The sequence below is a fragment of the Astatotilapia calliptera genome, chromosome 18 (genome assembly GCF_964374335.1).
Source record: "Astatotilapia calliptera chromosome 18, fAstCal68.1, whole genome shotgun sequence".
In the NCBI taxonomy this organism is placed as follows: Eukaryota; Metazoa; Chordata; class Actinopteri; order Cichliformes; family Cichlidae; genus Astatotilapia; species Astatotilapia calliptera.
In genome coordinates, this window is record NC_137439.1 from 5,569,436 (window position 1) to 5,587,187 (window position 17,752).

General features: G+C 39.4%; 1 protein-coding gene and 1 long non-coding RNA gene across 2 annotated transcripts; one reads left to right on the forward strand and one right to left on the reverse strand.

Annotated features, from left to right (window-relative positions):
* The first annotated feature begins 6,880 nt into the window (after positions 1–6,880).
* On the forward strand, positions 6,881–16,281 carry LOC145421831 (uncharacterized). The gene is made up of 3 exons (XR_013903188.1): positions 6,881–7,211; positions 11,855–11,979; positions 15,932–16,281. It is a non-coding gene; the product is annotated as an uncharacterized LOC145421831 (long non-coding RNA).
* LOC113010282 (uncharacterized) lies at positions 8,753–16,149 on the reverse strand. The gene is made up of 2 exons (XM_026149293.2): positions 15,906–16,149; positions 8,753–12,608 (listed from the first exon to the last, which is right to left on the reverse strand). The coding sequence occupies exons 1-2, from the start codon at positions 16,147–16,149 to the stop codon at positions 11,623–11,625; spliced, it is 1,230 nt and encodes a 409-aa protein (XP_026005078.2). The 3' UTR covers positions 8,753–11,622.
* Positions 16,282–17,752: the final 1,471 nt, after the last annotated feature.

Sequence of the window (17,752 nt, forward strand, 5' to 3'; positions counted from 1 at the left end):
AGGTTGTATAGTTGTGTAGGTTGGTGTGTTGGGCTGGAGCGGTGAAAGGAGCCGGTAGCTGGCCAGGGCATCGTGATGGTTGCTAGTAGTGGGTTGGGAGGCAGACTGCAAAGTGGTGGAGGCTGTTCAGAAAAATGTTTAAAAAATAAAAGCTTACATAAAATTTATCTACAAAGGTTCATTTCCTCACACACACTAAACATTACAATATACTATACCTGGGGGATTCGGTCATCTACAGAGGAATTTCCTATTTGAAGACTTTTTGTCAGGTTTCAGAGCCCATCACAGTACAGAGATGGCTTTAGTGAAGGTCTCAAATGATCTTCTTTCGTCCCTGACAGTGGACTCATGTCCTGCTACACCTCAGTGCAGCATTCAATACTATTGGCCATAGTATTTTATTACAGTGATTAGAACATGCTGTAGTTATTTAACTTACTTAAACAGCTACAGCGCTTCAGTGTTTTGAATTCTCTCTAATAGACTCCAATTTGTTCGTGTAAATGGAGAGTTCCACAGGGTTCTGTGCTAGGGCCAATTCTGTTTACATGCTTCCTATAGGCAATATCATTAGAAGGCAAAGATGGCATAACGCACACCAATTTGTTAAACTGCAGGAATGTGTTAAAGACATGAAGACCTAGATGGCCTTGCATTTTCTGCTGCTCAGTTCATATAAAACTGAGGTTATTGTACTTGCCCCTTAAAAATCTTAGGAATATGGTACCAAACCAGATTATTACTGTGGATGGTATTACCTTGCCCTCTAGTTGCACTGAGGAATCTTGAAGGTATTTTCAAAGAGTATATGTCCTTCAATGTGCATATTAATCAAATATTAGGGCTGGATTGCGTGACCCTTCATACTGCCTTAAGATATTCTGCAATATGCAGTTAGGCTACCGGGGGTTTCCATGATGCACGTTCTTTTTCACTCACTGTATTGTTGTGGAGTCTTTATCTTACAATATATACCACCTTGAGGCAACAGTTACTATGATTTGGCGCTAAATAAATAAAACTGAATTCATTTGTTTTTTCTTGGTCGTTGTATGTATGCCATAGGGCCTCTATTGTCTTAATTAAATTACATAGTATCAATTAAATATATCTTTAGACATTATTTATTAGTTTAATGATTTGAATTTGTTACAAAGTTTAATTTTCAGCTAACTCCAAGTCTGCCAGAGTTTTTTTTTTAAGGGTAAAGAAAGTTATCATAGCAACTATCAACTAAAACACAGAAGCTGCAGATACTGTGATCACAAGTTTGTACTTTGAAGCTAAATTTGAGGCTGATCGAGTTAACTTCAAGTTCAAACCTGGGTTTTCAGTATTATGAAGGTCATTCACATACGCTGGTATGGTAACTTGTGGAACTAATCCAGGCCTACAGACCAATCCCTTCTTTGGTCTACAGATGGTAAGAGGGTTCCAAGTTGTGATCTCCCATAAAGTCTGCTACAGCTTATCCTTGTATTTTTACATGCTGTGTGAAATGTGCCATTTCAGCTGGCTACATAATTATAACCTTCATTTCCCAAATTCAATATGTAATAAGTTCTTAGTAACTAATAAATGGGTAAAGTACAATAAGCCCAAAAAAACAGATTTTTATGAAGATGCAATTTTCTACATACAATTTTTTTATAGCTGTGTGCCTCAAAATTATAAATGGAAAAAGAAAATTGTCACAGAATCCTTTTGAAGCTCTCGAAATTTATTGCTAGTATGTTTATAGCTTCATTTTTGAGATGCAATCAAACAAAATGTACATGTGAAACATTTGCAAAGTTACAATATATCAAAATAAACAATTTTCAACAGTAATCAAAGTTTTAAGTGTCAGGGAAACTTGTATACAGAGAAGCATGAAGTCAAATTTTAATTTTCAGTACCCTTTAAGGAGTTGTGATACAGCTTGTGACAGTTCCTGTCAACGATAACACACAGAGCCACTCTACATGCCTCACACATGAACGGAGTGCACTTCCGACACAGTTTGCACTTCCTTCGCCCCTTTGAGGCTTTATTATGGCCAGATGCCCCTTCAACAATGGCAACAGGGATGTGCTGATACCTCTCTGGGACCAATTGTAGGGGAACCTCACAGAGCTCAGTTATCAGCTGTTCCAGGAAGGCCTGGTGCTTCACAGGCTGCTCCTCCAGTCTGCCACACAGCTCCTTGCTGATTAAGTAGCTGTTTGTTACAGCAATGTCAATGAAATGATATAGCACCCTCACATACCACGCCCTGCTCTTTCTCCATGAGGAATAGTAGCCAATCAGCTGGTCTGACAGGTCAGCTCCCACCATAAAGCTGTTGTAGTCTTTCACAGCCGATGGCACCGGCACCTCGACTACTCTGCGTTTTCCACCAACCTTACACATCCTTTTCAGAGTGTCCCCTGAGAAGGCAGTGTGCATGGTGGAGCACACACTCACCTCCCTTGTGTCCATCCACTTGATGAAAATGAGGGCTCCCTCTCTGATCCACCTGACTGTCCCTCTTGGAGATTCTTTGGTCAAGGAATTATCTTTGGTTTTTGGGGTGCCGATTCTCGTGTCCCGAAATGTGCCGCATGCTCCGAACCCCAGGTCGTGAAGGTGGCGGAACAGTGCTGGGCTGGTATAAAACTTATCACAGTAAATGTGATATCCAGATCCCAGGCAGTTTTTGTTGACGAGAGACACCACTGCATCAAATGACAGGCCCCTCCCGGTTGCCAGAGTGGACTTCCTTGTATAAACCTTGAAGTCAAAAATGTACCCCGTGTTGTCAGACAACACAAAAAATTTTATCCACCTCTTTTTTTGCTTTATGTTTTTCTTTAGGGCAGTTTTGGCTTTGGTCGGTACCATGCGCTCATCCACAGAGAGGTTTTTCTGGGGATGGTACACCGCTTTGCAAGCTAACCGCAAACTGTCATACAGGGGGCGTATTCTGTGCAGGCAGTCATAATCATCGGTGCCTTTTTTGCGGTCGTTGAGTTCATCTTCAGCAGGGTCACTCATATGAATGTTCCAGGTGATGAGGAGGAACCGGGTTCTCGACATTACCTTGCTAGGATACGGCGCATAAAAGATGGAACTGACACGCCAAAAATTCCTGATATTTGGCAGCTTCAGAATCCACATGTACAGTGTCAGGCCAATGTAGCGATAGAGTTCAGCCTCTGTGAGCTCAGCCCATTTGAACTTTTTACCTGCAGCAATATTTTTTGCTGCATTTTTGTTTGTGTTTGCACACAGTGTTTTGACAGCGGCCCAGTTAAAATACATCTTGAAGAGCTTAGATGGAGATGGATTGGTCAGATACTCTGAAAGAGGTAGTTGGATACCTGGCGTTCTCGTGGGCAGGAAATGTGGCAGGGGGTGTGGCAAGTTGTCGGGGTCCTTTTCACTTTTCCAGGCAGCTGCATCACCAGAGAGTGGCTCTGACCTAGAGCGCTTGGCTTTGTTTGCTGAAGGCCAACTCCTCTGACTCCTTAATCTTCTTCTGCCTCCATCCAGAGTAGTGGCGGCTTCGGTTTCTTCTTCTTCTTCTTCTTCCTCCTCCTCATAATCATCATCACTTCACACAAAGAAGTTGCACAATGTTAGAAGAATTCACCATGAGAATAATATAATGATGTATATTTAATGCTGCATAGTTATTTTCTCTAACTCAGAAACAAACAATATTTCATAAATGTATACGTACGTGTCATAGTATGGATACATTTCTTCACTCAAGTCAGTTTCATCATCACTATCAGCAGAGTCCAGCCCAGAGGAGTGGACAGAAAACCCATCTTCGTCCGGCACTGTTACAGAGTCAGAATCTTCGTGTTTGAGGGGTCCATTTTCTTCTAGTTTGATAATATCGTGTGTGTCCGGACCTGTGGGAGAGTGCAAAAAGTCTGTGGTGAGTGTGGGCTGTATATTTCTAATGCTTTCTAAGGTCTGCTTGGGTCCCGATGATGTAAATTTTTGTCATAACACAATAAGCAGAAGGGGCCGTGCCTGCTGGCTCATTATTTTGTTAAAACCGTATAAGTGTAGTCAGTATATTTCACACACTGTTGTAAACAGGGAAAAAGCGTTCTCGGGTTAAGGTGAGCCTGACTATGAGCCTGGGCTCAACCAAGAGGTAAATGCATTATATATCCACTACATGATCCTACATCAATCATATTTTCCCTATTAAGACTGTTTTAAGTTTTATATACCTGTGCAGTGCAAGTCTTCCTCACGTTTCCAAATGTTATCCAGGACTCTGAACCGCTCTTTCCCGGTCCAGACGAAGATTTCTTCAGACTCCTGCTTCACTATAACCTTCGCTATTTCCTGACCGGTGCAGACTTCCTCCTGTTCCTCTTTAATCTGTGGTTCTGGACCATCCTCGCTCAGACCAAAGTTCCTCTCCTGGTTATGGACCTGCGGGTCATTCAGACTCTCCTCTTCCTCACACTTCATATTGCTGTAGGGGATCTTAAATGATAAGATAACAAGAAGGTTACTAATATGATGACAGATGTGAAGGCACATCTGAGCAAATATATTCTAGCAAGTCTGTACACTGTGAGCATGTTGCTCACAACTTTATTAGTGCAAAAAAAAAAAACAAAAAAAAAAACATCAATGTATTTTCACTTAAACAAGCAGCTGTTTTTATGTGCGTTAAAGTTATATAAAAATTTAACAGTGCAAATGCAAATTCCTTGCTGATAGTTTCACCAAAAGGCATTTCCAGTGGAAATTAGCCGACATATCCGCAGCATAACCATGTATAATATCCACAAAACGCAAAAAGAGGTTATACAGACACAATACGGTAATATTATGTTCAAGTAAGACTGGGCGATATGACCCAAAATTCATATCTCGATATTCTTTAGCTGGATGGCGATATACGATATATATATATCTCGATATTTTTTAAAGCCATAAAGTAAGAACAAAAAGAGAGTTCTTAGTCAAAACTGCGTCCCAAATCTCACACAGGCACTTTTATTAACATACAGCACAGATGTACAAGAAATAAATACTCAGAAATAAATTATCAGCATTTATTAAATAATAATGCTTAGTTTTCTGTCTTCATTTATGTTGGAAGTGGTAGCAGAGCTGTACGTTTTAATTAGTTTCAAAAATCTCTCAGTCAGAATATGTCATGTCATGTTTAGGTGGAAACTAGCGAGCTAACTTCCAGTTAACTTGTAACTCCGTTAAATTTAATAACTTCTGTTTTCATGGTGTAACTTGTTTGTTACACCCGGTAAAGCAGCAACGCTGATCATTTTATTAAAGATGAAAGAATTTAGACTGTTTTTAACTCTCAGTGTTCCTTTGACTTTGGGACCTGAAGGGGATGGAGTACCGCAATATGGATTTTAGGCCATATCGCCCAGCCCTAAGAGAGCCAAATTTGCGGCTCAAGTAACATAGACTACATTGATATAAACGATATTGTCACATCTCATATAAAAATATATCGATATATTTTAAAACTCAATACATCGCCCATTGTGAAGCACAGCACGTATCACTCCACAAGGCTCCTGCTTACGATGCCGTAATGCTTCGACAATCCATCAAGCGGTGCGGGTTCATAGCTTAGCAAAGTTGTACTAAAACATTTGACACATTTTCGAGCGCCGTGTACCACATAAAATCGTTTCGAGGTCAGTAAACACAACCAGAATTCAGTTGCAGCTTCTTAACGTTGCCCAACATTATACCAGTATTACCGTGAACGGTATGATATGGCCCAGCCTTAGTCCCAGGTATTTAAAACCTAGTGGGAGCTGTCCATTAAGAGGATCGTTGACCCACTTTAGGGACTACTTAAGTGAGTCAATGATCATTGACAAGCCATGGTGTGAAAAAAAAAGGCTATGGGTCATTATCATAAGAGATTTTGTGTGAAAGCATTGGGAGACCCTGGCTCAGCCCATCATGTGCCTACTGAAATCACCTCACCGGTTTAGACATTTCTGCTCAAAGATAGTCGTTTACCCCACATATCCACATCACAATACAACCCCTTCACACATGTGTGTGACGCGCGCGCACGCACGCACACACACACACAAATGGCGAAATGTAAATTATGTAACTGGGTAAAAACAAATGTTTTTTTCTCTTTTTCTACGTTTTCAATTCCGTTGCGTGCTTTGTCTCCACACTACTTCCTGTTATTGGGGGAGCGCGGTGCGCACAGTCCCTTGGCCTTACAGATCTGCAGGTCCGCAGAGATCTGAGCAAAAGCAAATACTGAGCGAGGGGCTGTGTAAATGGATAAAAGCAAACACTGAAATAAGTTTTTGCACGCAGCAGTGAATTTTGTTCGCTAAAAGTTAGCCTTTCTTCGCTCAAAAAAAGTTTTTCCTCAAAAAGCAACACTCGTGCTGGCAAATTCTTTTTACGTGCGCTCAGACGAGTGGCACAAAAATAACGCCATAGTAGACGGTGAGTAAATCTAAAAACATATCTTCGCTTTTCTTTAAAACTCCCGCCTTTGTGCTCAAGCGTTCTTTTTTACCAGTGGTTGTCGTTCATAAGTCCTGCAGGGAAAGACGTAGGATACACGTTTCGTAGAGGATCTTTTAACATGACAGTTTTACATACCTGTTATCTCAGATATCCAATAGTCTGCATTCACGGATGATTTCTTCATCGAGCTTTAGTAAGGTTTTAGATTTCATCGCCTGCTGCACCAAGTCTCTCCGTAAATTCTACTGCGCCGAACAGCGATAACACCGCGTCACTTCCGTTTTTCTTCTTCTTCTTCTTCTTCATTGTGTTTCCGGCAGGCTAGTCGGAAACTTGTACTAGCGCCCTCCCAATGATTCAAGTTAAGCACTGTCTCATTTTACATCGCGGGTCTCATAAAGATAATGATGAGATAATGGGTTTCATGTCTTGTTAGTTGTTTCCCTCCGTGCTCTGTGCGCAGGCTGCCCCACTCACCCCAGCACTGTTAGTATGCAAATCAGAGCAGAGCAAAATTATGCAGCCAATCTCTATCGTCACAATGTAACTGACAGTGAATTATTTTAATGTTTTAATTTTGTATTTGTTTTAAATATTTTTTTAATTTTTCCTTTAGTTGCGAGACTTTGTTTTAAACTTGGTGTAGCGGAAGTAACGCTCAACACGGACTGTGCCTAAAGTGGGTGGACCGCAGGTTTTGACTCTTGCCACCGCCTTGAAGCTGGACTCAGGTATATAAAGAACACATGTGAAAGTATTGTAGTTAAGCTAAATGCAATTTATCAACCTACCTTTAAGGTGAAGTGCAGCTGTGAAGAACGCTACGGCAGGCGTTTAATGTGACTCTGTTAATTTGAGTTTCCATGAAATGAATGTCTTATTTTATTCATACTTTATTTTGCAAATTTATTTGAGAATTAGGCCATTTAATTAAGATAGATTTTATGTTGTTGGTTGTAAAGATCTGGATGGAGATTTTTTTTTATTCTGTATTTCTATTTTTCAGTTTTATTTTTCAAGACTTGATTTATTGCCTTTTTCTTTGTAACTTGGCCTACTTTTTAAAGTTTTGTTAATATTCACATTTCTCTCTGCCCCCTCGCCTGTCTAGAACCGGCTCAGATGGTGTTACTGATCTGACAGAAGTAAACAGTAAATCACAGTTTCATACTCCTAAAGAAACCAAGCAGTAACTGTCTGCGGATTTTGCGAAAACTTATTTGATACTCTTCTGCAGTAGAGTCCGAAGATAACATGATCCTGAGAATGAGTTTGTCTTCTATGCTTTGTAAGGACCTTGAGTAAAGGTGCCCACAAATAAAGTGCAATAATAAATTATTATTATTATTATTATTACTACTACTACTACAGAGTACTGTGTGAGAAATTATTCTTAAAATAGAGATAAAGACTAACCGACTGTCACCTCTGTAACATAAAACCACTGTCTTTGAGTAAGACCTGGCTTTTTCAATGTAATTGAGATCTCTGTATCACCCTTCAAATTAATGCAGGCTATTGGTTTGGTCTTCTGAGGTGAATAAATTCTAAAATATCAGCGAATTTATTTCATACTTCTATTCTTTTTTCTGATGATCAAAACCCCAATTTTGAATATGCACAGACTCTTTTCAATCAGTGTATCATTAATTCTTTAATTTTCCAATGGACAATGAAACCAGGTCTCGTAAAGCAGACAAATTGAATTTTAAAATTAAATTTGTTCCAGCAGCCCTTTTTTACATTTCATATTTTTGATCCAAATCTAAAATTGAAATAATCAAAACAAGTACTATTTCCTTTTGATAGGCAATTCAAAATCAAATAATATATATTTGTTCTTTGATTGTCAGTTTAAAAAAAAGAAGAGCGAGTGATCCACTGATTCAGTCACTGTTACAATATGCCTGTGCTCACGTTTTGAATCCAGCAGTTTACAGGGAGCATTTAATAGTGAATAATATTTAATATTAAAAACAAACTCAGATACGTTTAATCTTCCTGAAGTTTTTTTTTCCCCAGATAGACTTTTTCTTTATTGTATGTGGATAAAAACTTGTTTGAATTTATTTGTGTTTATGTGAAGACATGATAACTATGCCATTTTCAAATTAAAAAAACATTTCAATACGTAATTTGCATTTAATACTAATGGTTCAAAGAATGTCAGGCTGAATGGTGGGCCCCGACACATTTTCACCTCACCAAATCTGACCTTCTTTGCAAAACGTTTGGACACACCTGTCTTAGAGATCACAGTTCAGAAAAAGAGTTGGTCTCAAAAAGATTTATTTAAGGTTTTATGTAAACTTTATAAACATAACTTTTAAGTGCATATTGAAATTTAAGCCTACATCACAACATATGAATTGATAATGACTCAATATTATTTGTCTTGTGTGTGTCAATTTACAGCTTCTACTCCTGTGTAGTAAAACCTCTTTATTGAATGACAGAGAAATCTAGGCTATTAAACAAAAGCAACAAGCCAAATAAAATTCATGCTTTATTTTGTACAACAAAGCTTAGTTTAGTAAAAACGATTAAGAACTTGAATCTACAGCTGTTTTAAGCTGTTTTATATGTTTTTAGTATCACCTCTACAACTTAAAAGAATAACAAAAGTACAAATACAGACAAATGTAAAATTAGCCGGGCTTGTTTGTCCCAGTGATCACAGTGGCTATGATGTCAGAGGCTTGACCCTGGTAGGGTCTCCCAGGCAAATTGTCCCTGTGTGAGGGGCCAGCGATGAGCGATTTAGGTGACCCCTTTGAAGCAAGGAAAAACAAGGGACCAGTTCACCCTGCCCAGGACATGGATACTGGTGCCTATCCCTATGCCAGGCCTAGGGAGGAGGCTTAAGAGAGAACACCTGGTGGACACGCCTTAACCCATGGGGCTCTTGCAGACTCCGCACCTGCAGAAAGCACTGTAGAGGGCGGGTGCAATGCATTTTGGGTCGCAGTGAAGGGCAGAGGCTCCAGGAGTTGTAACCCTGGCTCATGGTAGGAAAACTGAAGTTGACAAATAGAATGTCACCTCTCTGGTAGGACATAAATCTGAGCTAGTGCATGAGATTGAGAGGGACTGGATATAGACATAGTAAGGTTCACCTGAATGCATGGCTCAGGCGCTGGAGACGTTCCAGACTCTTCCAAACTCTAGATTCCCCATACACAGAAAGGCAACAGGCAGGGATGGGTATACTAATATCCCACCAAGTTCACTGTCTGTACAATAGGGTTTTCCCAGTGGACGAGTGTGTCTTTTCCCCTGCACCTTTGGGTCAGGGAACAGGTCCTGGTCCTGATTATAGGTGAATGACAGTTCAGAATATCCAGCTTTATTAAAGTCAGTAGGTGGGGTGCTGGAAAGTGACACATCTGGACAATTTATTTTCCTATTTTTAGACTTTAGTGTGCAATATCATGTAGACATGAACATTAGAGGGGTGTGATTTTTTGTGATGTTTTGTCACTGGACTTTTGTGCCAACCACCATGTCTGAGCATAAGTTATTCGCATAAGTGCATGTGGTACTAGGACACCCCAGGTCAAAGGTCAAGGATAGATTTTGTCAATGTTTTATTGGTGGTCTTGGACACATGAGTGAATAGAGGAACAGAGCTGCCAACTGATCACCACCTGGTGGTGAGATGGATCAAGTAGCAGTTTTCTGAGGAAGCCTGGGCACATTGAGTCTGAGTGGACCATGTTCTGCACCTTCACTGTTGAGGCACCTGCACAGAGCTATGGCTGGGAGTTGCCTGTTATGGGGTAATCCCTGTACAGATGGTGAATAACCAAGGTGAAGGGAGTTGTCAAACTGAAAGAGCTCCTGTGGTTATCCTGTGGGATTCCAAAGGAAACAGATTCCACTGGGCCAAGCAGAGTGTGGCTCTGGAAGAAGCGGAAACAAAATCTCTGGTGCAGGAGTCTGGTTAATCCATGAAACAAGACTTTTGATCTCCCTCAAAGAGATTCTGGCAAACTACCAAGTGACTCAGGAGGGCAAAGTGGTGCTGTACTCATATGGTGTATAGTATGGGTGGGGTGCTGCTGACTTGAACTGAGGAAACAAGAAATAGACAACCTGAAGGATTTTCTGAATCCCACTGACATGCTTTCTGTACATGAAGTAGAGTCTGGAAACTAGGGGGATGACTTGCCCGTAACTGGGGCTGAGGTCATTGAGGTAGTTAAACAACTCCTTGGTGGCAGGGCTGCTGGGGTGGATGAGATTCACCATGAGTTTCTCAACACTCTGAATGTTGTGGCACTTTCTTGGCTGACACACCTCTCTGCTTTTTCAATCTAAGGCTACAACTCTGACTGGAGTGGTAGCCTAAGAAGGGGGGACTGGAAGATGTGCTCCAATTACAGAGGCAACACATTATTCTGACTCCTGGAAAGATCTATGCCAGGGTACAAGAGAAATGACTGTGTTAATCGAACCACAGGTTCAGGTCCAGCTCTTTATCCTCATAGGAGCATGGGGTATCTGGCTTGTTGTCATCTGGTCTTTAAGTGATGACGTGATGAACCCTGCTTTTAGATCCTAACTGCTCAAGGCTGTTGTGTTTTTAACACGTTTTAAGGCTTTGTATCTTGTTCTATGTACACGACTTAAATAATAAAAATAATGTGGCATGCAGCCAATTGAGGTGGCTCAGACATCTGAATAGGATGCCTCCTGAGCTTTTCCTAGGTGAGGTGTTCCAACACAAAGGGGCCCAAGGGCAGACCCGGGCCACACTACAGAAATTATATATTATCGCTAACCTAGAACCTAATGCCTTGGTGTCCCCCAAATGAGCTGAAGCAGGTTGTCGGGATGAGTGATGTCTATAATTCTCTGCCTAGACTGCCCTAACATTTGGCCCTGGAAAAGTGCCATAAAAGGGATGGATGGCTGTAAAATCAGTGTTTTCCTTATACAAAAAAAAGGCTAACAATTGGAATAAACAATTCAGAGAGTAGAGTTAATTACTATTCTAGACAGGATATATACCATATTGACCTGAAAATGGTATGAGCGCTTCCTTCAGGCTTTGAAGTGATTTGGTTCCTCATGAACATGTGCTCCACTATTAAACTGTTCCACCTAACAGCTTTCAAACATTATCTAAGAAGGAAGCTTTTAACAAACATGGATTTTCATGTGTCTTCTCAACTGTATCCTATAAGTGAATCTTTTTGCACAGGTGCTACAGAAATATGGCTTTTCACCTGTGTGCGTTCTCATGTGAGTTTTCAAGTTTGTCCTATCACTGTATCTTTTACCACAGAGGTTACAGGAATATGGCTTCTCACCTGTGTGAATTCTCATGTGAGTTTTCAAGTTCGTCCTATCACTGTATCTTTTTCCACAGGTGCTACAGGAATATGGCTTCTCACCAGTATGGACTCTTATATGAGATTTCAAGTTCATCAGATCACTGAACCTTTTCCCGCATGTGCTACAACAATGTGGTTTCTCACCTGTGTGACTTCTCATGTGAGTTTTTAATGCAGACAGGTAACTAAATATTTTTCCACATATGCTACAAGAATATGGCTTCTCACCTGTGTGACTTCTCATGTGAGTTTTTAACGCAGACATGTAACTAAAAATTTTTCCACAAGTGCTACAAGAATGTGGCTTCTCACCTGTGTGGACTCTCTGGTGTTTTGTCAGTTTGTATTTATATTCAAAGGTTTTTCCACAAGTGTCACATTTTAAAGACTTTTTACTTGTGTCAGTTTCACACTGACTCTCTGACACAGGACAGCCGTCTGCTGTGTTACTGTTTCTGTGATGTCCTCTCTTCTCAGGCTTTGCATTTCTTTTTGATCCTGAGTCTACATGCTCACTTTCATCCTCATCTCGACTTTCTGGTTCAGGAGAGTTGTAAGAAAGAAGCTGGTCACTGTTTGGTTCAGGTTCCTCATAAGTAGAAGTCACCATAAAGGTATCAGTCTCGACCTTCAGCACAAGCACCTGACTAGTGCAGAGTTCCTCTGGTTCCTCTTTAATCTGTGGAAGCTCTGGGTCCTCCTGGTCAAGACTCAAGTTGCCCCCCTGGTTAAAAACTTGCTGGTCATCCAGATCCTCCTCTTGCTTACAGACATGTTGTTGCAGGAAGTCTGAAGGGACAAACATAATAGAAAAAACGCATCTGATAAAAGATTATTTTCACTTTAAACATATGAAAATAATAAAACAACTCAAAATTTACATATAAACATTTCTGCCGTGTCAAAAAATTAATAAATAAATAAATAAAAATCAGTGACCAATATAACCACCCTTCTTTTCAATAACTGTCATAACCCTTCAATTCATGGAGTCTGTCAGCGTCTTAATCTGTTGATGACCAACCGCTTGTGCAGCAGCAACCACAGCATCCCAGACACTGTTCAGAGAGGTGTATTGTTTTCCCATCCTGTAAATCTCCCATTTAAGCAGGGCCCACAGGCTCTCAATAGGCTTTAGGTCCGGTGAGGAAGGGGGCCATGTCATTATTTTTTCATCCTTAAGGCTAGCCATTCAGTGGAATACTTCGATGCATGCGATTGTCCTGCATAAAATTCATGGTCTTCTTGAAAGATGCAGATTTTTCCCGTACCACTGCTTGAAGAAAGTGCCTTCTAAAAAAAAAAAAAAAATCTTTGCAACAAAATGTTTGATGGTCCTGTGGTCACGCCCCAATATTTGAGCAATTTCAAAAGTGCTGCATCCCTCTGAAAGACCGGACACATTTTTTGAGTTTTAAGAGTCTTTTAAATTTCTCTTTTGGCCCATTTTGCCTGAGGAAGAGAAGCTGCCTAAAAATTATGCACACATTTCTATAAAGTGGTGACATCCTTAGACCACGCCTTCACTCATTACGCAAATAAACATCACCTGATATGCTTAAGTCCAATAAGCACTCAAGTTTATACAGCTCAAAGTTTAAAAATATGCATAAAATTATGATATGGCCAAAATACGCTGTTCAAACAATGTTTGACTGCATTGTTCTGGACAGAGATCTTGGATGTTGTTCCGGGGAGCCACTCGCCTAGCTTGAAGGTCACTGCACAGAGTGCTTCCATTACCACTGAGACCAATGTTTCAGCTTCTCAAAGCTTCTCGTTCTCCTTCATCCTGATGTTGCTATCACTTGGTATTATCTACCTTTATTACTATGGCCATTGTCCTCTGCTTGTCCACCACTACTATACCAGTTGGTTAGGACTACTATGATTATATTTAGAAATATACATTTTTGTATTTGATTAAATAGATATAAAATAGCACTTGGTGAAAATGTTATATTTATTCCAAGAGCTGCAGAACCTAAAGTTTTACACTGTCAAGATGGAGGCATATGATCACATTACAGCACGCAGTGATCAAACCCATATTTTGTTCACCACATGAAAGAGCTGTTAAGCATTTATGCACACAGTGTGAATGCTCTCCAATCCAATCAGAACAATGTCATTTGTTTAGAAAGGCTGGACAAGTTTGTAAGTGATCCAATCAGAAGTAATCTTCTTGTGCAGTGACGTTAGATGTGCACATTTAATCTGCACCTGGTAAACAGGTTCGGAGAGTGGGTTTAGCCAACTCCCATACCTCCAGTTTCTAATCAAAATGTGACGAAATCTCAACATTTAGGAAGCAGAGAAGAGTACATGCACAGAGACATTTCAGATATAATGTCAATGAAAATAAGATGCTTTGCAAACCATGTGGAGCAACACTCTTCAGTAAAAACCCAACAAACCACTTTATTGTTTAGTCAATTAAATCAACTTTAGATTTTGTCTATGAAAGTTTTATGATATTTAGTTAACTTAAACTAGACTAAAACAATTTAAATGTCTAAATTATGACCAAAACTGAATGATGTTTTACTTGAATAAAACTAACTCCAAAAAAAAAAAAAAGAATTTTGAACAAAAATTCAAAAGTTAAAAGATGAATTAAACAAAAAATATTTATCTACGCAACATAACATTTTATTGTTTGTTATTAAAATATTTGAATCTTGTCCTATTTTCGCTGGAATTACATTTCCTATCCTTGGAGTTTTCAAGGCAGTAACAATGTTTTTACTATGTTTACTGACAGTGTTGGTCAAGTTACTTGAAAAAAGTAGTCAGTAACTAATTACTGACTACTTCCCCAAAAAGTAATCCCGTTACTTTACTGATTACTTATTTTCAAAAGTAATTAATTACTTAGTTACTTTTTAAAAACATGATTTACAACCTGAATAGGTGATGAAGCGATAGATCTTTCAGCCCAATTCTACTTTTTCTGCATAATCCATCATACAAAATGTAATCAAAAGGAAAAGTCTCTTTTTAAAACTTGTTTTATTAGTTTTAATCTTTTAACTTTATGCATCAAGCAAAAATTTAATTATATTCAACATTCTCTGACTGGAAAAAAAATTGTTTTAACATTTAAACCTATTTTCTGCACCTTCCAGCACATAAAAATATAATATTTTTTGTGTTTGTACTGAGTCTTTCAAATAAATGCAAGTGGTGCAGGTGTGCCGCAGCGGTCAGTGGAAGAATCCGCGAGTTTCTCTGAATTTCCCATTACGTGGTAGTGTACTGGGTGCTTTCTTGGAAGTTTATGGGGTTTTTTCGCTGTAAAAAGAGGTTTTCTTCCCACGCAGTGCAAAGCGTACGCTAATGTTTTTGTCACTTTTTAGTAAGTAAGGTCAGTACTTCCACGTTTCAAACGCTGCATGCTCATACTCTCTCCTGCACTCGATATATTATCCATTGTTGATCTGCACACAGCTGTTGCCACAAACGTCACACTTGCTTACGTCATTGTCATGAGACACTCTTGCAAAAAAATAAATAAATAAATAAATCACGGTTATAGTAACGCAGTAACGCAGCGTGCTTACGGTAAAGTAACAGTAATCTAATTACCTTTTTTGCAATAGTAATCCCTTACTTGATTACTTGAAAAAGTAATCGGATTATAGTAACGTGTTATTGCCCATCTCTGTTTACTGAGCACAAACATCTAACTGGGAATAAATTAAGTTCCATTTTATGTTATTTTTGGGTTGTACCATTATTTACATTCTCAAGATTGTTTCTTTCTAAACTTTTAGCAACATTTGTGGGTAAATATAAAGAATTTAAAAATGATTCAGCTTCAGTAAGCAAAGAATTGTATTCAGTTTGGACAAAATGCTGCATTAAAATCTAGTCTCACCTCTTCAGTCTAAGAATTTAAGTCAGTTTATCAGCTGACTGATAGAAAGTATAGAGTTAGCTTAGGAAAGGTATAATAATAGAGGTATAATGATACTTGCATTTGGCTCTTAAATTCATCCTCTACCTCTAAAAGTAAAAGTAATTTGGTGTCTCGTTTGGAATCCTACACGAGTCATATTTGTTTTTACTAAGAATATTACATGCCTTTGTCATGTTTTTCACATTTCCAGATTGTATCCAGTAGTCTGAGCCGCTCTTCCCCAGTCCAGACGATGATTCCTTCAGCCTCCTGCTTCACTACAAGCGAGTCTACATCCTGAGTGGTGGAGACTTCCTCCTGTTCCTCTTTAATCTGTGGGAGCTCTGGGCTCTGCTGGCTCAGACTGGAATTTCTCTCCTGGTTACAGACCTGCTGGTCATCCAGACCCTCCTCTTCCTCACACTTCATGTTGTTGTGGGAGGTCTTGAGGGACAAACGGACACAACAAAAAGGTTACTAATGAGATGACAGGGAAACACAAATGTGACAAATGTTTTGAGACAAAATATGAAAACGATAAATAAAGTGGAGGAATGATAAGATTGTTTTTTTATAAATATTTGCGAGATACATCTTACAGGGTTTTTGTATTAACGAGTACTGCAACAGCAGTGAAAAGCTTTCAGCTGCAATATTCTCATTTGGATTTATCTTCACATTATTAGCTCAGTCAGTGTGCACAACTGAAAAGATAGTTCATTTAAGTTCTGCCATGTTTCATCAAATACCAGTATTACTGAGGAACAGCAAAATGTGCAGGTCCACTGTAAACACTTATGGTGAGGACTCTGTCAAGAGTAACATAATAGAGAAAGTTTTGGTGCTCTACTCAAAGCTTTGAGGCATCTACCTGTGCCAATTACACACTCTTTTTGACAACATATCCCATATCGCTTATGTGGTACATGTGGGTTCTCTCCGGGTACTCCAGCTTCCTCCCATATTTCAAAGGCATGCAGTTAGTGGGGTTAGGTTAATTGGTGACTGGTTGCCCATAGGCAAGAATCTGAGTAAGAATGGTTGTCTGTCTCTGTGTGTTAGCCCTGCATCAGGTTGGCGACCTGTCCAGGGTGTACCAAGCTTCCTGCACTACGACAGCTGAGATAGGTTCCAGACATAATCCCACTCTCCGATAACAGACATCAGTGCATTGATGTCTGTTGTGGTGATGAGAGAGCTGAGCGTAAAAGCAAAGCCATCAGTTTATGGTCCCACCCTCACCTACGCATCCATCTCCACATTAGTCGCTCATGAGCTCTGGGTAATGACACATCACATTACAGAGAATAACTTCCTCCCAGAGTAACAAAAACTGTAATTTAATGACATCCGGAATCCGTTTCTGACCTTGGTCAGACACCTGGGGCTGAAGCCATGCACATCTCCACAAACACATAAGAGATACACAACAGGTTACTGCTGTTATGTGGTTGTTTTTTCACCATCAGTGGTGTCATTTTTAGTAATATATTATTTTTATTGCTGTTATGACTACTGTCAAAATAAATTTCTCTTCAAATTCACATTGTAATATAAGATAGCATATCATAATAGGTATATAAGATATAATATAATCTATACAAATTTACATAAATGACATTGCATAAATTTATATTACATATTATAGTCTAAGGAGCTTGGAAAGAAAAGTGTCTGGACTTCTTTAAGTTGCTTGAAGACGTTTCACCTCTCATCCGAGAAGCTTCATCAGTTCTAGGGTCAAATGGTGGAGAGTTCCAGATTTAAGCCCTGTGGCAGTAACCCTCGAGAGGGACAAAAAGACCCCCTAAGCTCCTCTACCTAATCACATAACATATTACATATTATACAACACATTGGGTAAATTCCCTGCTTATAGAGTCTAGGGGAAACCAGCAAGTGCCATTAACTGGTCTAGACTGGTTGCTCTTAATGATCTGTTACTCTATATTTTTCACATGTTTGTACAGGATATTGTATTTGATTTAATTGTTATGTGCTTATGTGGTACATGTTTTTTGAGTTTTGCTGC